Source organism: Phascolarctos cinereus, unplaced genomic scaffold (genome assembly GCF_003287225.1).
Source record: "Phascolarctos cinereus isolate Bilbo 61053 unplaced genomic scaffold, phaCin_HiC Scaffold_726;HRSCAF=1367, whole genome shotgun sequence".
In the NCBI taxonomy this organism is placed as follows: Eukaryota; Metazoa; Chordata; class Mammalia; order Diprotodontia; family Phascolarctidae; genus Phascolarctos; species Phascolarctos cinereus.
Genome location: NW_027556098.1, coordinates 102,518,465 through 102,542,083, shown reverse-complemented (window position 1 = coordinate 102,542,083; position 23,619 = coordinate 102,518,465). Strand labels below are relative to the sequence as shown.

Here is a 23,619-nt window from a genome sequence, read left to right as displayed (position 1 = left end):
TTCCTCATTTTCAGTCATTAGTTTATCCATAAAAGGTCAATAAAGAACTCCTGAATCACACACAATCCCTTTTTCCTCACCTTTATTCTTTCTTCCAATCTGGTGTTTATTTTGACCTCTGCCGTGACCAACTGATGATCTGAGTATTCACAGACAGATGATTCCAGTATGTCTACTATGTCTGTAATCAGTTTCTTTTTGTCTGTTAAATATATCTGAGTTCATGTTTCCTTATATCATTTGCTATTTGCCATGCCCGGTGCTTTCTGACTTTCTTATTGAAGAATGTATTCTGAAGCATAAGACTCCAACCTAAGCTGTAAGCCTTTGGCCTATTTCTTTCATTGATCCTGAGTCATATTTTCCAGCAGATTTAGCTTTTCCTATGTTGCAAGAACAGTTTCTCTGTCCCTCTTCTTCCAGCGCCTATTTCTTTCTCTTCCTCACCACCCTTCTGATAGACTGAGAAGTTTCTTTACACAGGTTTATTACCATGGGTAGACTCAGCTGAGTAATTTCATTCACTTTTCTGTATTAAATATGGTGCTCCTCACTTCTTTTTCTGTTGTAAAGTGCATGAGAAACAGCTTGGCCTCAAAGGCAGGGGAAGTGAAACTGGGATACATTCATAGTGAAGCACTTTGGAGGTAGGTGGGTGACTTTACAGTGAAAGGAGTTCTGCAAACCCGAAAGACCCTTGAAAGTGTAAGTCGTGGTGTTTCATACATTTAGGACCTCAAAAAGAGAGAAAGCACTACTGTGTGGGAGAATTAGTTAAATGGATGAGCCCCAGTATTTCAGTTTCCATGACTGTATTCAGAAATTATGCTGCCCTAGGCAGATTGGGGGTTGCAGCTCCAGTGCCCAGTTGGAGAAAAGCTGTCTTAATGGATAGCTGGACGTTTGGGTCTATAATTGTCTTTTTGTTTTTCTTTCTTAAACAGCAATACTACGAGGTTCCCATAGCAATGAAGTCTATTTTTGATTTGATTGACACTTTCCAGTCTCGAATCAAAGATATGGAAAGGCAGAAGAAGGAGGGCATTGTCTGCAAGGAGGACAAGAAGCAGTCACTGGAGAACTTCCTATCTAGGTACACGTCCTTTTGACCCTCAGGAGTGGCTGGGTTTGATTTGACTTTAAATCACCTTACATGATTACACCAAAGTACTGAAATAAAAAACAACAAACAGATGCTCATAGATTTGTAAAGTCTTTATCCTTTCCAAGAGAGCAATGTGATTTCTAAGAATTATACAGCAAACTGTCAGCTGAGAATGTCATTTTTTTCCTCTTGTTAATTGGAAAAGGCACTGATAATGAGGATTATTGGATTGGACTTGTGGTTGCACTGCTGACTTTGAGATCTTGAATCAGTGATTTCTCTCCTTCCTGGTCCTTACAGAGTACATGTGACTGACTTTCCTTGAACATGAATTGACTCAAAAGATCTCAGAATAGTAGAGTTGGAAGGTAATTTAGAGATCATCTAGTAGTCTAACCCCCACATTTGACAGAGAAGAAAATTGAGGCCTAAAGATGAGAAACAACTTATCTAAGGTCACATTGCTAGTAAAGGATAGAGCTGGGACTTCTTTTCATTACATCATGCCACTTCTATTTGGATACCCAAGTCACAAGAAATACAAATTTGGGAAAACTTGAGATGCCTGCTAAGTATACAAGGTGTCCCAAATGTCTGAGTGTAGTTTTAAGCTTTCAGGAAATATCTACTTCAATGCAATTGTACAAATCTATCCAAATGACTTCTATAAATTGAGAATATAATTTAAAAAAAATGAATAGCTGTAAAGATGCAGAGAAACATGCATTCCTACAAAGAAGATGACATTAGACTAAAAACTGATATGACTTTCAAGGTGCCACTTAACCTAAAGTTTCACTGGTGGCCAAAAAAAAGAGAAAATGTTACTTTCTCTATCTAATGTCCTGAAAAATAAGGCAATATTAAAAGGGAAAAAAATGGAAAATAGATCTTGGCCTCTCAGGAGTCTAGAGAGAAGAGGAAATATTTATGACTATACTGATTCTCTACCTACCAGAAACAAAAGAGAGAAAAATCCTGTATTCACAATAGCCTTCCCACTATTTTCAGTCTAATCAGAGAGTTTCCTTCCTGCTATGGCATCTCCACAGTTTGCTTCTTACTTCCCCTTAAGACTGCAGACAAAATTACACTTTCTATCTGGCAAATTTTGTGCCATATTTGAAAGATTTGAAGGTGCTGCTCCTTTTTAAGGGACAAGACAGTTCTGAATCCAGAAAGTCCTATCTTACCTCCTCAATCCAGGCATCACCCCCCTCTTAGTGTCTCATTTTCTGAGCCCTGTTTTTCTTGAAAGCTGATGTGAGGGTGGGCACATTATTATTATTATCCCCCCTTCCTTCTCTTCTCATAACCAATACTTAAAGGTGAGAAGGTGTCAAGTCATCTGTATCACTATAGGCATCTTTTTAACAACCTAGAAGGAGCTCCGAAGCTATAAAATATGATTGTTATATTTCACAATTGAGAAAATTGAAACTCAGAGAGAGAGAAATGTATTTACTCAAGGTCATGTCACTAGTAAGGGGCAAAATCAGGGACAGACCAAGATCTCCTGCCTCTGAATGTAATACTTTCCCCATGACCTTATACTGCTTCCCAGTGCAATACCATTAAATGAGACTGTCAATTTAGCCTATTGTCTTAGGCTAACCTCTTTGCAGAGAGGGACACTCAGGCCCCCATGGAGACATCTCTTAGGCTAAAGAAATTATCACCCTTTCTAGCAATAGAATTTGCTCATTTGAGCAAATGCCACCTCAATCTAATGTACTAACCTAAACTACTCATGGGTACACCCACTTCTTTTCTGTATCTGTCATCCTAGAGGATAATGACTGGTAAGGTCGCAGGGTTTCTCTTATCCAGGTTCTAGATTGAGGACTCTAGCTTCAAGGAAGGAATAAAATGGAGGAGTGTGTGAGAAAAACCTCTAGGTTGTAACTTCAGGAAAGAGGGATGTAGAAAATGACAGAATAAACTTGGGTTGTTTTTCAAATGGAATTTTTCCTCCAAATTTGCTGAGGTATTGGTGAGACTCTATATTCTCGCCTGAGATTAGCAGACATCGGAACTAGTCTAGTCTTCAGAAATGTTCATTTTGTTCTGCCTATAATTATCGCTCTGTGAGAATTAAACCGTAGAGAACGGTGTCAAATATCTACTGATTTGGGAATACCAGTAAGATATGTAAATACGTGCACAACTTGGGAGTTTTTCATTTGTAGAGTAGGCACACTGACAGTGAAACCACTCATTCCAAAATAAGTCAGTGGGTGAGATTCACAACCTATGCCATATCCTAGAGCATCAGCCCTACGGAGGGAACCAGGCAGGGCTCTTGGTGGACCCCCTGCCGACAAAGAGGCATTACTTAACAAGCAAACAACCCGCTGTTCATTATGTCTGAGACAGTAGTCCTTCAATCACATACCACAGAAGTCAGGACTTCATTCAATGGCATGGTTAGGTAAACACACCAAAATATACATCACCCAAAATAACTCCATTAGGGGAAGACTTCATATCTCTGTGTGAGGCCTGGGAGCCAGGGTTAGGTTGGGTCTGGGTTAGATGGGTCAGTGCTGGTCTGGCAAAACTCCTAAAAAAGCAGAATGCAGAGAACAGAGGGGTGTGACCCTGATAACAGTCACCAAGCTGTCTTCCAGAAATCTCTGACAGTCCTGACATCCCACCCTCCTGTCCTGCTCCTCCCTCCAGCTGAGCACACACTCCGCCCTCCCCCAGCTCCCCTACCCCTGCTATCCTAAATATTGATTGTATGTTTTCTTTTCCTTTCAAGAAAAACAAGTAATAGAAATCACTCTAATTTAATAATCATGGTTCTCAGTGAGGCTCATTAGAGGCCTTCTATTTAAAACTAATATTTCATCAGGCTATTACTGTGTTCTTCCCAGTCATTCAAACCTTTGCAACACTCCTCCTCACACCTCATCCCCACCTGCTCTTGAGGCCATTTTTTTAATTCTGGACTGCATATTCCCGTTTTTGTTCTCAAGCAGTGGGACTTAATGTCAGAGAAGGAAATAAATATGAAATCCACTCTTTTTTTTTTTTTAACACAGATCAATCTGTCCTCTATAGTTCTCCCATTACTTTAGGTACAAGGCAAAGCATATATTCCCCAATAAATGTATCCCAAACACCCTAAAAATGTCCCTTGGTTCTACTTCTCCTTTGTATACGTTGTCCTCATTTAAAGCCTAAATAATGCCCTTTTGACTTATGAGACTGTAATGAACAAGGTACAAACTGTGTTCAGTGGACATGATTCCAGCTTCCAGGACAGCAGGTTTATGGAAATGTACTAATCTGTGATAAAGGTGTTGGCAGTACAAATAGAAATTAAGAGATAGGTGGCATGGTAAATAGAGCACTGGCCCTGGAGTCAGGAAGACTTGAATTCAAATCCAGCCTCAGACACTTATTAGCTATGTGACCTTGGGCAAATCATTTAACTCTGATTGCCTCAAAAAAAGAAAGAAAGAAATGAAGAGATGGATGCAAGACAAACTGTAAAGGTAGAATTAACAGGATTTAGTAATTGATTGGAAATGAGTGGTAAAGAAGAGGAAAGAGTCAAAGATAATATCATTTTTCTTTTTTTAATAATTGGAAGATAGGGTGCCATAGTGAGAAACAATATAGTCAAATGAAAAAGAAAGGTTAGGGAGAAAAGACACAATGCAGCCTTGGACATGTTGGGTTTGAGGTACTGATAGTATGCCATGGAGTAGATACCAAGTAGGGCAGTTGGAGGCATAAGTATGGAGCTTAGAAGAGAAGAGAGAGATGAAGAGATGTCTATATATAAATATATATAGGTGGCAACTGAGGCCAGGAGAGTACATGAGATCATCAAGGGAGAGAATGTATACAGTGAAGAGAAGGTCAAGGAGAGACCCTTGGTGGAAACCTACTTTAAGAGTTTGGGGAAAATGTGAGGAAGAGAGAAAAAGAACATTTGAAGGTGGGAGACAGTAAGGATGATATGGAAACTTGGAAGAGTAGTGAACAGTGTCAAAAGCTGAAGAGAGGTCAACGAATATGAGAACTGGATCAAAGTCATTGGGTTTGTTGGTTGGGAAGTCCATGGTAATCTTTAACAAAGCAGCATTGGTAGAGTTTAGATTGGGCAGTAAGTGCCAGACTGAAAAGTAAGGAAGTGGAGGCATCAGGTATAAATAAATTTTTCAAGAAGGTTATCAATGAAGGGAAGGAAATAGAAAAATAATTGGATAGGTTAGAACAGTCCAGGGAAGGCTTATTATTGAGTTGGGGAAACCTGGGCACATTTTAGGCATATGGGAAGTGAGTTAATGGTGAAGGAGAGACTGAAGATATATTAAGAAAGTTGATGATCACAGGAACATTTTCCTGAAGACAATAAAGAATGAGATCAAAGGTGCAGGTAGATTCATTAGCCTTAATGAAGAGTTAATTAGTCAATATGCATTTATTAAGCACCTATCAATCAATCAATCAATACTTATTAAACACCTACTATGTGCCAGGTACTGGAGATACAAAGACAAAAGACAGTCCCTGCTTTCAAGGAGCTCACAATCTAGTGGGTGAAACAACACATAAACAACTACACATAAACAAGAGATATGCAGAATAAATTACAGATAATCAATGGAAGGAAGGTACTAGCTTTTAAGGAGGATGGGGAAAAGGTTCTCATACGGATATTTCTTCTATTACTCAAGGGAAAGAGGATAGCAATTGATGTTGCTGGAAATTTGGAGGAACAGAATAAAATACAGTTTTCTTGGTTAAGCAGGAGACAAAGTTACGTATTTTTAAATGTGGAAAATAAGAGTACAGTTGGGAGTGAGAGGAGAAAAGAAAAGGTTTGGAACAGTCATTCTGGAAAATTTCAGGTAGCTGATGAGGATGAAGGGTTGTCAGACAACACAGAACCATAGATTTAGAGCTGGAACACCATTGAATTCAACTCTTTCATTCTATAGAAGAAAAACCTGAGGCATAGAGAGGATAAGAGTCTTGTTCAGTAAAAAATCTGAAGGAAGATTTGGACAAAGGTCTTCTTGACTAAAAGTCTTGCACTCTGTCCACACCACATTGCCCAAGGGCAATGGTCTAGCTGAGTTTATGTGTAATAAAATTCTAATAGGTGAAATCAACTTAATTTTGTCACTTTCTGTAGCAACACATGAATTTTGAGTCAATATTAAAGGAACTAGATGGTGGAGGTTTCCAGGCATGAAAATACACAAGTTAAGAATGGTAGTTGATTGAGATGTAGGGAATTCTACGGTTGTTAAGTTACTGAAGCATTAAAATGTTATTGAGTACAAGGGCAAATCAAGTGCAAGTGGAATAGATAATCAACCTAAGAGATTAGGGATGAAAAAAGAGACCAAAGGATGAAGAGTAGTCTTGATCTAAGCAAAAGACTGGGAGAAATATGAGAGATTATGGTTGTCTAGTCAAATATTACAGTTCTAGATCATGGAAGCGGTGTCATGTACCAAAGTGATAAGGTGTTTAGTATATCTGTGCTAATTTGTGGCTGAAACTACATTACTAAGGTCAACAGAGAGGAGGAATTGTGTAGTTATGTTGTTAGAGAGGCTGTTGACACGAATATTGAAATTCTTACAAGTTAGGGCTTCTTATCCTTTAGTGTATCACCTTCTTTTAGTTCTCTAGTAAAATTATTGGAATCCTTCTCAGAATAATGTTTTTTAAATGCACAAAGTGAAATACATAGATTTACCAAGGAAACCAATTATACTGAAATTCAATTACCAATTTTTAAAAAATGTCCATGGACTCCAGTTTAAGAACACCTGCATACGGATGGTGACAGAGGAAGACTATGAGAGGGGACAAAATCCCTGAGAAAGAAGAAAGTAGGAGAGCAAATAGATAATGGAAACAGGGTTGAGGGAAAGAGTGGTATAAATGGATTGTACAGATGTAAAAAAGGAAATGATCTTGACAGGTGGCAGTAGAAGAAAGGCCAAGGAGAAGAATATGCCCTCTCTTCCTTCTGGTCCTGTGAATTGCAGGAGCAGTAGGAGAAGCTTCCACTGGAGAAAATTGAAAGGGATATGTGTCCTTGGGGAAGGGTCAGGTTTCAGTTAAAATGGAGGGGCTAACTTAAAAAGTTCAAGGATATAGGTGAGTTTGTTGAGAAGAGAGCTGGTGGTTCCAAAAGGTACATTGGATCTGGGCTAGGAGATGGGGGAATTGGGATGGAAAGGACCTAGGGAGGAGTGAAGCTGATTAGAATAGTGATGAATCTTTGTGAAGAGGTAGCATGGTCATGGTGCTTTTAATTTAGGTAGTAAAACTGAATGACTAGGTTTGGGGAGCCAGTATAACAGAAAGTAGATTGATGAGGCATGCTCTGTTGTCAAAGTTTAAATGATAGAAAGCTTGCAGAGTTCTTCTATTCCCTTGGTTTCAACTAGGATGTGGACGTCATTGTTTCAGCATGAACCTTTGTGGAATCTCAGTCCCAAGTGGCTTCCTGTGCAATGGTGAGAGGTGTCATTTGGAACTTTGATTGGGGAGGACAGAAGCTTTTGGCCACCGCAAAGCCTAATTCTCCATTGCTTATTTCCCAGATTCCGTTGGAGGAGGCGTTTACTTGTGATTTCTGCTCCTAATGATGAAGACTGGGCATATTCACAGCAGCTCTCTGCTCTCAGTGGACAGGCTTGCAATTTTGGTAAGAAGTCATGCCATTGCTACTCCTGCAGACCCTTTTCTTCTCGGTCTTTTTTTCTAAAATAATAAAAATAGAATGCTTTAAAGATTGCAAAGTACTTTTTAATATATTGTCTCATTTGAGCCTAATGGAAATCTTGTGAAGTGGGTACTACAAATATTTTATATAAATATATGTGTGTGTGTGTGTACACATACATATACATACACATATACATACATGTATACACATATCCATATATTATAACATTTCCTTATTTCAGCTGAAGAAACTGAGGCTCAGAGAGGTTCAGTCACTTGCCCATAGTTATAGAGCTTTTAAGTGTCAGAGGCATGATTTGAACCTGTCCTCCTGATCCCATGTCCAGCATCTACTATGCCAAGTGAAGGCATAAATCCAGATTATTGAAAAATCCCCTTTATTCAGACAATCCACTCCTGGGCACTGATTAGTTTTCAGCTGTGACATATACACAAATGTTTACCCCGTAGATCAAAATCATTTCCATAAATGTGAAGAAGAAAAAAAGGCTAGCCTGGTTTATATTTATTTTGTCGATTTCACAGGCCTGCATTTGAAAATGTGATTCACATGACGAATATTCCTGGTATTTGGGTAGGAAGCAACCTTGCCTGTTAGAAATATGTGTATTGAATGTACCAAAGAAACTGGAAAAGTGTATGTGCGTTTTCCCCCAAAAACTATATCTGCCTTGGGTTTTGGCTTCTCTTCAAAACAGGTCCATTTTCAATCTTCTATCCCCCATCCCCCATCCCCAGGCTACAGAACTGACTCTATTATTAGGTGATTAACTCCAGATTACTGCCTGATTTGAGACTGTCAAAATCTTCATGACATCTGGGTACCATGCCACGACAGGCCCCTTGTCCTTCCTGCTTTCTGTCCATTGTACCCCTGCATCATCTTTATCTTTAAAAGGATCCCAGCAAGTTGCCAAGGCATGACATCTTCCCTCTCTTTCTGGAAATTCAGCTGGATGTTTGAAATAAAGCTGTGCTTTTCCCAAGGGTTTCCCTTTGGAATTCTTTAAACAATCTCCTAAGCCCAGAGGGCCTACTCTGACTTGTGCTAATGGCTCTTTGGTGGATTCTTAGGATGGGCTCTCCATCAAATGAATCAAATTAGGTCTCTGACCTCCCAGTCCTCCCTCTGGAAGGAAGTTAATGAGAAAAGCTACCAAGGGAAGCCATTGCAATTTCTGGCTCAGCTTCCTTCCAAACACCAGCCAGCCCAAAGAATCTCAGATATTTTAATGAGCTAACTGCTTCATGTCTTGTTTCATCATTCCAGAGAATGCAAACCACAGTTTGAGACAAGTTCTTCTCTTTCAATCTACCAAAACATTTGAACATTCCTCAAACACTGATATTAATTCTAAGAGCCACAGGGTATAGCTTTTAGCAGTTTTCCCATTTTGGCATTTAAAAAAATTCTGAAGCCTAATGTGTGAATGAATTATTCACCTCATTTTCTTTTTTAATATATGTGTTAGCTCTGGAAAGATATCTTGGATGCTCAGCTGTAAAATTCTGGGAAGTAGTAGATGGTTCCCATTTGAAATGGATTGCTATAAATTAACTATGACTCTCATTTCTCCTCCAGGTCTGCGTCACATAACCATTTTGAAGTTGTTAGGCCTTGGTGAAGACATTGGGGGAGTTTTGGAATTGTTCCCAATCAATGGTAATATGTTTTTAAGTAATTGACTATTAGCAAAGTTAGTACACTCATACACACACACACACATACACACACACACACACACACACACACACACACGCATAAAGCATTTTTTTGAGACCAAGACAATGCTGGAAAATTAATACTATCCATTCAAAATATCACTTAGAAAATTAGTCAATAAAATCTATTTCCCATGTTAATTCAATTTGGTTTCACTAGATCTATTTTTGGGCAGTCTTTGCCCCCACCCTCCCCACACACACACATTTGCTGATGAAAAACTCCTCTTGGCTATAAAGGCATCAGTTGAAAGAATGACTTTGGTTGCCAAGAAACAAGTTGCTATTCTGACAGGAAACAAGTTCAGGAACATGGACAATATAGTCTTTGTTAATGATCAGCTTAAAAGAAATGAATCTGACTGGAGTTAAATTAAGAGTCTGATTCTACCTTTTGTAACATTCCTACGAAAGAGACATGATGTATACCAAAGTTCATTACTAATGGTATTATAGAACAGCAGGAAAGATGAGCTATTAGAAGCAAGAAGTAAATTTCTTTTAGAGCTTGGGCCAAGGTGATAACTATGCTGAGGCACTGTACTCTTTGAGGACACATGAACCCAGTTGTAACTCATGTCATCCTCTCCTCCTGACATTTTGTTACATTGTTATATGATCTATAGCTAATTCAGATGACTCCTTATGGCACAATTCCTGCATCACAATCTTGGCTTGTGCTAAAAGAAAGGAGGGTTGGGCTCTCTACTTGGTCCTGCCATATTGTTTTTTCCTGAACTACAAAACCACAATTCACTGATGAATTCTATTTCAATCCCATTCTAGGAAGTTCTGTGGTTGAACGAGAAGATTTGCCTGCCCATTTGGTGAAAGATATACGGAACTATTTTCAAGTCAGTCCCGAGTACTTCTCTATGCTTCTGGTTGGGAAAGACGGAAATGTCAAGTCCTGGTATCCTTCTCCAATGTGGTCCATGGTGATAGTATATGACTTAATTGATTCCATGCAACTCAGGAGACAAGAAATGGCTATTCAGCAGTCACTGGGCATGAGATGCCCTGAAGATGAGTATGCTGGCTATGGTTACCATAGCTATCACCAAGGCTACCAGGATGGCTACCAGGATGATTATCGTCATCATGAGGGTTACCACCATGGATACCCTTACTGAGCAGAACTATGTAACCTTTGCCTCCCTTCCATTTCCCAACCAATAACCCCTGCAGCTGTTAAAGCCACATATAGCCAGCTATGTAAAGAAATTACTTCAAACAGCTTAAACTACCCTGAATTTTTCTTACAGTGTTCATCCAAGACTAAATAAATAGCAGACTTTTGCCTTCCCCAAAGTGCATGAGTCTAAATTTTAAAATGAAATAGTTCCAAAATAGTAACCCCAGAGTTTTAAAGTAACAAAGACTTCTTTTTGTGTTTTCTTTAGCTGGAGGGCATCTATTGCTCAGTAATTGTACTAAAAACCAAGATGATTTTCTTTTATTTCCTTCAAAGATGGACATTGTATGGTAGAGAGAAGACTGTAAAATAAGTGTTCTGATGCTTTTTATTTTTTCAAAAGTATTTATTGGAAAGTGAGAATTTTGTATAATGTCAAAGAATATGAGTAAAAGGCCATAACCCAGATTCTTTTAAGAAAGGTGAATGAATGAGATTACAGTTTGATTATTAACACCTTTTAAAATGTCTGTCAAAAAGAAACTTTGCTTAAATTAACCAAGCTTCATATTTTGAGTTTCATTCATAAAATGTGACGATGAAAGAGGGATTACAACAACTTGATGAAAAATCTTTAATGAAAGGGAATGGTGATGCCATGTGACTTTGGCCACAAAATGGCTCTGTAGGTCTGTGAGGTTGACTCCCTTGTGAGGTTGGGTTTTACCTCCTTGCAGTCTCCATCCCCTGTTCAGTACACATGACCACTGCCTCCTAGGCCTCCCTGCTTCCTGCTGTCCATTCAGAGTTGTATCAGAGGGCTTTAGGGAGCATAAAACTTGGGCAGAGGAGAAAGGAGATAAAGAGCTCCAAAACTTGCTTTTGAACTTAACAAAGCTGTGGGAAGATTGCCAGCTATTTAGCCAAGGTGGAATAGCTTTAAGTGTGGGAAGGCTAGACCCCTCCTATCACAAATAATGTCCGTGTTTATTTACTTCATTGGACTCACTATTAATACAGTATGCTATATTAGAAGAATACAGAAGCATAGTTTCCATGGATCCCTTTGTTTCTGTTGTGTGGCAGATGTGACCTATTTATATCAATAATGGAATAAAAATGTGGGAGGGAAGTGAAATTGTTTCTTCGAAGGTGGAGTTTTTTTTCCCACTTTACAATGGAATGAAATATGCATTCATCGTTCATTCATTCATTCATTCAACAGATGTCTATTGAATGTCCACTGTGTGCTTCATTAGGCTCTCTGAACAGTCTTACCCAGTTTTACTGACTGCTGTGGTCTGCTCCCATAACAGGGAGGTGCATTAGTCATTATTATTGCTAACAACTAATGCCAGAAGAGTTATTATTAGCTAATGATAATGCACAGGTTAATTCTAGGTAAGACAAATGTTTGTGAATTTGTTGTTAGCTCTGTCATGACTGCTGGTGAAGGTCTTCAGGCATCCCCATCAAATCTCTGTTATGCTGCAAACAAAAGTTCAAATGGGAGCCCTAGGTCTAAAAAAAGGAAGAGAGCTTGAAAAAGTTTCCATTTCAGGTCTCTTCTTTCAGGAGAAGGAATATTATCATCCTCTCTTTCAAAAGAAGCAGCTGAGACCCTGAAAGATTTCATTCTACTCAACAAACATATATTGAGCACCTATTCTATATAAATGCACCATGCTGGATATAGAAAGGATATAGGGAAGGATAAAAGGATTGATTTTAGGACCAAGGATATAGAAAAAAGATATAGATGGATAAGGATATGGAAAAAACAGGAAATAGTCCCTACCTCAAGAAATTCACATTTTAGGGGGGTAGATGAATATGACATATAAATGCAACTCAAAGTCTGGAACAAAGGGGGCAAATGATAGAGTAGATCAACTATTCTTTAAAAAAATTGAGGAGAAGAGAGAGGACTAAGAAGTGAGAGAACTGGGAAAGGCTGCTGAATAAAGTGGCATCTGAGCTGAGATTGGAAGGAAGATAAAGATTCTAAAAGGGGAGACGAGAAAAGAATGCATTTCAGGATGATGGGACAATCAGTGTGAAAGCATGGAGACTAGAGAGGAAAGGTAAAATTCAGAAAATAGCTAGCAATGCAGTTGGGTTATAGGGAGTAGAGGGAGTGAAAGGAGGTGATACAAAATTAAGTAGGGAAGGAAGATCAGAACCAGACTGTTGAGTCTGTGTTTCACCCTATAGGCAATAGGAAGCCGCTGATGTTTTTGAACAGGGGTTGACGTTTTTCATTAGGAAGCTAATTTTGACAGCTGTGGGAAGATTGCAGAGGGTAGAAACACAAGAAAGGGAGATGAAAATAACAGCATCTGAGTTGAAAGGGACCTCTGAGACTATTTAATTTAACTCTTCCATGAATTATTTCTTGATAATAGAACCAAGGTATGGTTATCCAAGACAATAGGAGACTCTTACAATAGTCCAGGTGAGAGGTAATGAAGTTCTAAAGGAGAGTAGGGTATGTGATGGCAAGGTGATAACATGTCATAGAAGTGGAATCAACAAAACTTGCCAACTGATCATTTGTGGGGTGTTGGGGAGGAGGATGAGCCTGTCGGTGGGGAATAGTCAGGCAGAAGGAAGAGAACCAAGAGAGAATTATGTCACAGAAGCCAAGGATGTAGAGTTTCTGGGACAACAGGGGCATTAGCCAACAGGATTGTAAGCCATAGACAGATAGCAGCCTAGAGGTGAGGGTTTAGCCATCTGGGGATCACAACTAACCTTTGAAGAAGAAGTATTGTAGTGGGATTGGAAACCAGATTGCAAAGAGTTGAGAATTGAGTAGGCAGTAAGAAAGCGCAGCCGGTGAATGATTAAAGAAATTCTTTCTAGGAGTTTGACAATAAAAGAGAAGAGAAGTATAGGGTGACAGCTTGGGGAAATGGTAATAAGAAGTGAAGTACCATTTTTTTTAGAAGATGGACATATGTGCAGCCATCAGGTAAGAAGCCATTTGTAGGAAGGGAGTGGGGAATATCAGAGGAGATGTGATAAATACTACTAATACAACACAACAACCCTTGATAAGATGAGGTACCTACTTCTCTGAGACTGGACAAAGGAGAGAATGGTTGAAGATATAGAGAGGTTTGAGTAGGGAATTATGGTTGGATGGACTCAATTATCTCAGTAAAGCAAGATTTTTGCTGAGTAAGATTGTTTGCAAAATTGTGGTGGGGCCTTTTGAAGAAAGAAGATATAGAATAACCACTGTTGGGTATGATAGTCACTCACTTTTTGCACTGAGGATCTACTTGACCTGGGAGGTGGGGCAAAGATGAGTGGAGTGGAGGGTGGGAGTTCTCTGAGGGCTGAAATAAAATGGCCTCTGAAAAACAAAAGGAAATAGATGGTACGTGTCGCTTATGATTGAAGATCGGCATTGACGTGAATAGTTGGAGTCAGCAATGTATTACTCAATGTTTAACCACCAGCTCTCCAACAAAAATGCGTGTATGACACACTTTAATCACACAAGTTTAATCTGCATTATTAACATTTTGTCTACCATTTTCTTAAGTCCAGACAACACACAAAGCAATAACTTAAGCTCTAATTTGTAGCGTTTGCTCATTTTTGAGATGTCAGTGCTCACACTGAACATTTAACAATCTCTGAACTGGTATGAGTTAGCTACAGCATGGTTTTTTGGTTTTTGGGGGTTTTTTTGGTGAGGCAATTGGGATTAAGTGACTTGCCCGGAGTCACACAGCATGTTAGTATTATGTGTCTGAGGCCGGATTTGAACTCAGGTCCTCTGGACTCCAGGGCTGGTGTTTGATTCACTGTGCCACCTAGCTGTCTTTACAGCATGCTTTTGGTTGGAGTACATGGAAAGAGGTTGGAGGAGAGTGACCAGCTCAAAAGGTCAATGACAGGGTCAGGAATGAAAGGATGCCTGAGGCTGTAGTAAAGGCGATGGATAAGGACAGGAAGATATAGAAAAATGGAGGTCATAGGAACCATAGAGAACAGGTTTAGGAAGGAGAAAATAATTTGTTAAGCACTTACTAGGTACCAGGCATTGTGCTAAGCGCTTTTAATACTGTTTCATTTAATCCTCATAACAACTCTACGAGGTAGATGCTGCCAATTTCCATATTTTACAGTTGAGGAAAATGAGGCAAAAAGAGGTTATGTGACTTACCCAGAGTCACACAGCTAGTAAGTATCTGAGGCTGGATTTGAATTCAGATCTTCCTGATGCCAGGCCCAGTATGCTGTTCATTGCACCACCTCACAGGCACCCATGTTTGAGAGGCATGAGGCTGAGGAAGACATGAAAGGATAGGAGATCATTTTTGGAGAGGAGAACTTCCAGATCATTGAGGTTGTATAATTATGGGTCTAAGGCTGATGTCAAGGCCTGGAAGATTTGTTGCAATGGAAGCCAAGGAGAATGATTTCTCTAGTCCTGGGCATTAATGGGGTTACTTCATTCCACCAGATCTCCTCAGCACATTCCCCAGGAAAAGGTGAAAGGGGTGGTCCATCTGGGGCTGAGGCCACGTCTTGGTATTATTTCATTGGGAAGATACACCACTATTCTCTCAAGTAGAAGATTCAGGCCTTCTCAGGATCAATGGAGCTTTTGTAAACAATTTAGCATCCTCCATGCTCCTTGGCTTTTGCACATCTTAGAAATGAAAACATACTCAGGAGGCCCTACCTTGGAGAAGCATGAGCCTGGATGCTGTTTTAAGATCTGACCCATGAATAAGTGAGAAAGGTAATAATGTTGTGGGGAGTCCAGGCAAATCCTAGCTTTCCTGAGACAGATATCCTAAAGGCTCATCCTCCTTCATCCCACCAAAATAATTTTCTTCTTCCTTTTTCCTCACTCCAGCTTCTTCTTCCAACCATTCTGCCCTGCATGTCAGAATGATGGGCCATAGGTTTCATATGGCCATTTGAATTTGAGCTGTGTTACCAGTTCCCATGTGGAACTATCTGATGTCACCTGAGAATCCAAGTCTCATGCATATCCCAGAACCTTTAGGTCCATTTGGATCCAAACATTCAGCTAAGCTCAGTGCTCAGTCAGTGCTGCCTGCTCATTATCACCTTTGGCAAAGAGAAAGAGATTTGATGGGGACAGTGGATTTCAGCTGACACAGAGAACTGGGAAAACCCAGAGGGGGCTGCTTTGAGTGGGGCTCTCACTTCCATCTCAGAAAGCCACCAGAAGTTTTTCTTAGATAGGCTAGAGCTGCCATGGAAAGTTCAGGTGGGTGAGGAGACAAGAAGGGTTGTGATTCGGGCTTCTGAGAGTATTTTTAAAATGTCCCTCTGGGATGGTCACATGTGAGATAAATCTATGACAATCATAGCTTCGCACCAACTAGGCAAGCAGAAAATTTCTGTAGTCTTATATCTTATATCTTAGCTCTTTCCTCAAGGGTGGCAGATGAATAGTCCCTCATCTTCTAAGATGTGGGATAAACACTTATAATAGGGGTTCTTAGCCATTTTTGCATCAGAGACCCCTTTGGCAGTCTGGTGAGACCTATGGACCTCATCTCAGAATAATGTTTTTAACTTTATGAAATGTAGATGTTTAAAGGCAACCAGTTATATTAAAATACAATGATCAAAATATTAAAAACAAACAAATTAATGGACGCTAGGCTAAAGGCTCCATATCAGCAAAATGTAGCATGAAAGATGATTTTGAAGGACATGGGGTGGCACTGGGAAAATGGCAGTATGATGACACAGTGCTGTCCTGGGAGACGGGATACTTGGTTTCAAATCCTGGTTCTGTTGCTATCTAGCTGTGTGACATTTAACTACTTAACCACACTTCTCTGTGTTTACCTTTCTGCACCAGTCCAATAAGAGGTGATGGAGGAGGTTTCCTTCTAGTTCTTAGAATCTATGGTTCTACGAAGTAAGTTAAGCTTGTCTTTGGCTTCCTCCCTCTGGGTGACTATTATACATCTCATTTATCTAGGCAGTGGACTATTGTGGAAAGTCAGGGAAGATCTGGCTTCCAATTCTGTCTCCCACATTTACCTGCTGGGAAACCTCAGACAAGTCAATTAGTTGAAGCCTCTGGTGCCTCATCTATAAAGTGGAGATAATAATAACTATGCTATATACCTCACAAGGCTGCTGTGAATATTACATATAATAATTTATGTAAAAAGTGTTTTATGAACCTTAGAAAACTATACAAATAATTAGGTATCATTGTTGCCCTCAGGTTGGCCATTTTTTGAAAGGGTGGCAAGTGAATCAAATCTCCATATAAGTCTTCTCCTTATTAGATTTTATTCTCATGTATTTCACTTTTTCCAAATCTTTTTTACTTGAATGTAACAGAAATTGTTTACATATGTACTCTATGAAAAGGGAGATACAAAACTAAATAAGACATGGTCTGTGCTCTTAAGGAGTTTACAAATATAATAAAAGAAATGATGCACACATAGCCATTAAACAAAACAGACCGTAATCAGTGCCCAAGAAAGTTACCCTAGGAGCTAAGTCCTTTCAAAGGAAAGAAAGCTGTCACTTTCAGTTGGGATTGATCAGTGATGACTTCATGGTGAAGGTGAGATTCAAGCTAGTCTTTGAGTGATGGGTAGGATTTCAGTAAGTGGAAACAGTAGAGAGATTATCAAGGATGGCATAAGCAAAGATTTGGAGGCAGAAAAGCACAGGACATATTGGAGAAAACACCCAGTTTTTGTCTCCTTGGGTGAAAATGTGAGTGGTATCAAAGTTGATGGGGGGGAGGAGGGGTATGTATGTGGGGAAGGATGGCAATAAGCCCAAACTGTGGGAAAATAGGGATGATCAGCAAGCCTAGGGAGGTAGCAGTGACAGAATTAGTTAGCATTTATATGTTGTTTTAAGGCTTCCAAATGCCTTACAAATCTCATTTGATCCACTCAACAACTCTGTGAGAAGGTGTTCTTATTATCCCCATTTTATAAAGGACGAGGACAGAATTTAAGTGACTTGCCCAGGATCACACAGCCAAGGATGTGTCTGAGGCAGGATTTGAATCCAGGTCTTCCTGACTCCAGGGACTGCTCTGTATCCTAGCTGTGTAGGTGGCAGACAGCTCAGAGCAATGCTATGTGGGTTATCTGGTGATTCCAGTCAGTTGTTATAATAAGTGGTAGTCCACTGGTGGTCCGTGGGATTAAGCATAAGGGGTCAGAGCCCAAGGCTAGGGTTGAGCCTCAGGTATTTCAGGAGGTGGTGAGGCCTCAGTCTATGTGATACAATAACCACCACCATAGCTCAACCATCCTTCTTTAGTATTCCTACTGATTGAGTAACTAGCTCATCTGTTACTTAGATATAATGGAAGAGCACTGAACTTGTTCAGAAGACCTGGGTTCAAGTCTCAATGCTCCTAGTTACTAGTAATGTGGCTGCTAGAGAGGGACAAGTACATTAATATCTCTGAGCCTCAGCTTCCTCATCCATAAAGTGAGTATGGAAACACCTTCAACTCCATGCTGTTGTGAGTGACGAATGAGGCAATGAGGACCCTCTCTGGTGCCTTCTTTCTCTGATTCTGATTTTTTCCTTAGTAGCTTCCTTGCTGGCCACTCCTAATGTCACAATAGAGACATACTTACCCTTAACCTCAGAGGACATCACACAGTCTCCATCTCTGTCAGAAAAAAGGAATGAGAGTAGACAGAAAAGAAAGAGGAATGTGTGGTCAGTGATTGAGTCAACAGACACAAAGCTTGTTCTGAAAAGGAGAAAAATTGCTGACTTCCGCCCAGAAGACTTAAAGGCTTTCTTCAGGCTCCTGGGTAAGAGAAACCATATCAGGAACTCCTGTTTCATATTTGCCCAACTACATTCCCAATGTTCAGAGCCAAATCTGTTAACAATGAGCATAATACCCAGGAAGGTCGAATTAAGTATAAAATGCCTAATAGCAATAATCACATAATCAACTTGGAGTTGAGGTGAGCAGGGGGCTCCATTTCCTACCTAGAACTCTTGCCTGGGTGCAAATCCAAAACACTCTAGTCCATTCCTCAAAGGGAAAGGAGATTCCCTGAAAAGGGGGACTCTCAAAGGTAGAATTAGGATCCATGAGCAAAAGCCACAGACATACAGATTTCAGCTCTAAAGCAAAACTTCCTAACAATTAAAACTGTCTCCAAATGGAATGCATTGCCCCATCAGTCACAGGTGGTCTTCAAGTTGAGGCTGGAGGACCACTTGTTGAGGATTCATATACCAGGTAGGGTTTGGGCTAAATGACCTCTGAGAGTCTTTTTTTTAATTTAAATTTTTTTTTTAATTTTTAGGCAATTGGGATTAAGTGACTTGCCCAGGGTCACACAGTTAGTAAGTGTTAAGTGTTTGGTCTGAGTCAAATTTGAACTCAGGTCCTCCTGACTTCAGGGCTGGTGCTCTATCCACTGTGCCACCTCGCTGTCCCTAGCAATTCTTTTTTTTTTTTCTAACTCTGAGTTTATGATTCTGTGATTCTAGCTGCTTATCTGACTTAGGATGGAGTGGTGGTCATGGTGTGACAAAATATCACATCTTCTAGGAGAGGCCTATGGGGCCAAGGCTGGAGAGCAATCTAGTCCATGGTTCCTGCTTCTAGAAGAAAAGGGGCACCAGAAGCCCAGCTTCAAGGTGTCCTGGCATTTGTACCTGTGCTCACAGATTTCCTCTGGGGTTGGAGTGTTCATGATTTCCTTGCCCTGTTCTCATTCAGCCTTTCTCCTCTACAGAAGACCCAGTCATTAGGAAATTCTTGGACTCCGACAGCCATTTTAAAGTGGCTGATAAGGTATCTGCAGCTCCCCTTAACATCTCTCTGTGGGACTTGTTTTCACTCTGTAATGCTGGGGTAGGAAAGACCTCCTGTTGCATGTCTACCTGAGACTTTAGAGGAGATGGGTTCTGAGGGTTGGGTGCTTGCATTGGGGAGATTAAGGCATAGTGTTCTCCAGCCCATGCTGGGCTCCATGCTTTGGCTGATTGTTCTATCACCTCTAGGCTGTGCTACAGCACAGGCATTCAAGGGCCTTCTGGAGGGATGGCCAGTAGTTTTCTCTGGAGCTGTGGTCCCTACCATGTGGCTCCCTTGTATCTCAGTGACACCCCTAAAGTCAAGGAAACTTCGCCTCACTACTCCTTCAAGGCTAAGCCTCTGAGCTGAGTTTTAGTGGAGGGGTTCCATAAATTTTTCAGGTATTTAGCCTTTGTGTTGGTAGGCAGTAAGGTCCCCTCATGGGATCAAATGAGATAATGCAAACCTCAAAGCATTATAGAAACACTAGGTATTAACGATGATGATGATATGGGAAGAGGAAGTTATTTCTTACTTTTGGCTTAGCCCAACCCATAGCTGAGCTCCTTTCCATTCAAATAATCACACTAGGATCAGGGCTAGCCATAAAGAAAATGGTGAGCAAAGATGACCTCAATTTTCTTTTTATAACATAGCCTATAAACGCTATGTAAATAGCCTTTAAATAAAAAATATATATAAGTAAATATATTTTATATAAATAAAATGCTATGTAAATGTTTTATATCTTGCCAAGTGCTTTGCAAATGTCTCATTTTATCCTCAAAACAACCCTGGGAAGTGGGTGCTATTATTATTTCCATTTTACAAACAAGAAAATAGAGTCAGGCAGAGATTAAATGACTCAGCCCAAGTCACACAGCTAAGGAGTATCTGAGACCAGATTTCAACTCAGGCCTTCCTCATTTCAGGTCCATCCATTGTGCCACACCTTTCTAAGTAAACATTGAAAGTCACAAGTTTTCCCAGCCAGATGGATTATTGTTTTATGTGTGTGTGGGCCTATACTACCCCTTCCATTTCAACAATTCCCTGCATTGAAGTAGTTTGCTCTTTATAGCAAACTCCCCTTCGATGTCCACCCTAGACTCTTTTACCACATTCTCCTGGGCCTCCCTTCCCCTCCCCACTACTTTTATCCAGTTATTCTTTTCTCCATGCCAAGTTGTCCCAGAATTTGTTGCTTTTATACTCCTCAATGTCTCAGCATTTGAGCTGAGCTTTAAAAGTTGGGTACAATTTCAAGTATCCAAGATAAAAGGAAAGGGCATTCTGGGTGTAAGGAACACCTTTGCCGAAAGCACAGAGATAGGAAAATTTGGGGTGTGTCTAGGGAATCGTTAGTAGTCCAGCTTGGCTGCGTTTTAAAGTCATATGAAATGGAGTAATATGAGGTATAGTAATAGCCAGTCTGTGGAGGCCCTTTCAAGAACCCTCTGGAGACAATGGTCCTGCCTTTCTTTGTCTAACCAATTAAGGACTCCAGACATTGGTAGATTATGCTGGGAGACTTTTTTGGGCATGGGGAGTTCTTCAGAGTATGTAGACAACTACTTAACCTCCTGCCAACATAAATGCTAGTTTGTCTGGAGAAAATCACAATCTCTCCCGACCTCAGTTTCCTGATCTGCAGAATGAGGGGTTACAGTTACAGCAGAGGGCCTCGAAAGTCCTCCTCACCTCTGTGACTCTGTAATTTCCTGAGTTTGTCTCATTGCCCACATCCCTCTCTTTTGGAGTACCTGCTCTCCGTAGCCGTAGAATACTCTGGCCGGGTGACACTTCCTGCGTACACCCATAACCGCGTCCGTTTTTTGGTGGCACCGTGAGTACTTCTCAAGGGTCAGAACCCTCATGCCCTCTACCTGTCTAAATAAACATTGAATGTCACAGGGCCTCCCAGCCAGGTGGATCATTACTTTAGGTGTGATGGGGTCCAATGCCATCCCTTTCATTCCAACAATTCCCTGAGCTGACCTAGGTAACAAAGACTGCTGATTTATCTGCATTGTGGATATATAGAAGGGGAAGAGAAGGAATTGAAGATTGAGTCTGGTCTTGGAGTCCTAGTTTAGAGCATACAGAATGATGGAGAAAGGAAAATTAGGATTCAAGGGCCTCTGTGAGGGTCATCAGAAGCCTTGAATGGGCTACTAACGACTCAGCTTCCCTACTTTAGAGAACACTGGTCCTTAAGTAATCTTTATTACATTATTCCATTTTGACCATACGTGATGACTCACCAAATTCTAGATGAGGGGTTCTTGACCTTTTTTTGTGTGTGTCACGGACCCCTTTGGCAATGAAATGAACACTATGGATCTTGTCTCAGAACAATGCTTTTAAATGCATAAAATAAAATACATAGGTTTATGAAGGAAACCAATCATACAGAAATACAACCATCAAAATATTATAAGTTCCAAGTTCATGGACTCCCTGAAATCTCTGCGGACCCCAGGTTAAGAATCCTTGTTCTAGACCCTTTCCCTTGCTTCTTCTGATATAGACTTTCTAGGGCCTGTTGATTTAAAATAGAAGGAAATCAGATTAGTCTGATGAGATTTGTTTAGAGTAAAGCTGTTATTAGTTCCTAACCTATGTATTACCTGGGTTATTGGGGTACTTGTTCCTTAATTCTTCACTGCCACATTTCACTGGTTCTGAGTTGTCTGTCATTACTAGGCATCTGCTTAGCGTTTGCCCTTCCATTGTGGCAGATTCATCGCCAATCAAATTGAGGAGGATGACATGAAATCCAAATTCAGCATGATGCCTGTCCTTTTTGGAAAGAGACTGTGGCATAGTCTCTACTATGATTTCCGGAGGGTACAGAGAAAGTTTATAGTTGCAATGAACTGGAGGGTTCTTGTCACTTGCCAGATCTGTGATGAAGTGAGTATCTGGTGGTAGGTAGTTTCTCCGGGAGGATGTGACACTGACATGGGGGATGATCAGAAGTAAAAAGAAGAAAGACTGTTCATGTTCTAGTCTTCATCTTCTAAAAGTTTTCATTAAAAGAAAACAGGCAAACCTAAAATAAGTAAGACACAGAAATGTCACTGCCTGAAGGAGAAAAGCAGAAGATAAAAATAAGAGAAAGGGCAGGGAAATGGAGGAGAGATTTAAAGGAGAGATTTCAGGAGGTTTTTTTTTTTTTGTGAAGGAAGGAGGAGGAAGGGACTGGTACTGGGATAAAATGATAATAAACATTTATATGGCACTTTAAGATTTATAGGGAACCTTTCTGTCAATAGCCTTTAAGAAAGGTCTCCATTTCACAGGCATAGAGAGATAGCTTAATCAATTTGTCAGGAGCTGTACAGCTAAAGAGTGTTATTGCAGGATGGAACTTAGATCTTTTGACTCCAAGACAAGTGCTCTCTTCCATCATACCTGGGGGAGCAGAGGAAGACTTGAGTGCAGATATGTAAGATGTAAGAAAAAAGATAAAATAAAGTGAAGATATGAGTGAAAGTAGGAAAAATAGATAAAAGGTAGGTATTGGGGAGGTGCAAGGTATGAAAAAAGCTGGAGCCAGCTGATATAAAAACCTTGAAAATTAAGATAAAAAAAGTGTCTTGATTTACTTTCAAGGAATAGGGTGATGAGGAACAGATGTAGATGAAAACATATGAGGGAAAGGATCATAGATTTAAAGCTGAGACTTTAGATATTCTTGAGTTCAGCCCCTCAGTTTACAGATGAAGAAACCGAGGCCCAGAGAAATAGGATCACATAGCTAGTGAATGTCTGAAGTGGGATTTGAACTTGGATTTTCCTAACTCTGTGGTAATGTAGTAGTGGCATTGTTATCCACTATACTACAGTACTAAGATTGACAGGAAGTAATACCTGAGAGAGGAAGGACAGTTAAGGAATACAGTGTGACCAAGGTCTAATCAAAGGGTTTTTGTGTACAGTCAATGACAAACATTGGATTTAACTAAATGTTGGAAAGGGCACAACACAGTATCGAGGGGAAATGTCACAAAAAACTTCTTACCCTTTTATCTAATTTGCTTTTAGATCCAAGCCCAGGCCCCTACACACTGGGTCTGGGAAAGGGACCGAGATCTCCTCACTTAA

The 23,619-nt window shown here is 40.2% G+C and overlaps 2 protein-coding genes across 2 annotated transcripts in view; both read left to right on the top strand.

Moving 5' to 3' along the window:
• Positions 1–11,249, top strand: part of CCDC80 (coiled-coil domain containing 80) — a 39,038-nt gene extending 27,789 nt beyond the window's left edge. The window contains 4 exon segments of the mRNA XM_021007125.2: positions 945–1,093; positions 7,690–7,793; positions 9,417–9,497; positions 10,343–11,249. Coding sequence (XP_020862784.1) covers positions 945–1,093; positions 7,690–7,793; positions 9,417–9,497; positions 10,343–10,689 — 681 coding nt within the window. The 3' untranslated portion in view covers positions 10,690–11,249.
• A 4,689-nt stretch (positions 11,250–15,938) lies between these two features.
• On the top strand, positions 15,939–23,619 carry LOC110222259 (speedy protein E4A-like). Its single transcript, XM_021007177.1, has 6 exons — positions 15,939–15,951; positions 18,221–18,505; positions 19,448–19,506; positions 21,270–21,355; positions 22,251–22,425; positions 23,560–23,619. The coding sequence occupies exons 1-6, from the start codon at positions 15,939–15,941 to the stop codon at positions 23,617–23,619; spliced, it is 678 nt and encodes a 225-aa protein (XP_020862836.1).

Bases quoted from the DNA above. Each gene is read 5' to 3' on its own strand.
- LOC110222259 (XM_021007177.1), top strand. The intron at 21,356-22,250 runs GTGAGTACTTCT...CCATTGTGGCAG, and splicing joins GTCCGTTTTTTGGTGGCACC to ATTCATCGCCAATCAAATTG. The intron at 22,426-23,559 runs GTGAGTATCTGG...ATTTGCTTTTAG, and splicing joins CTTGCCAGATCTGTGATGAA to ATCCAAGCCCAGGCCCCTAC.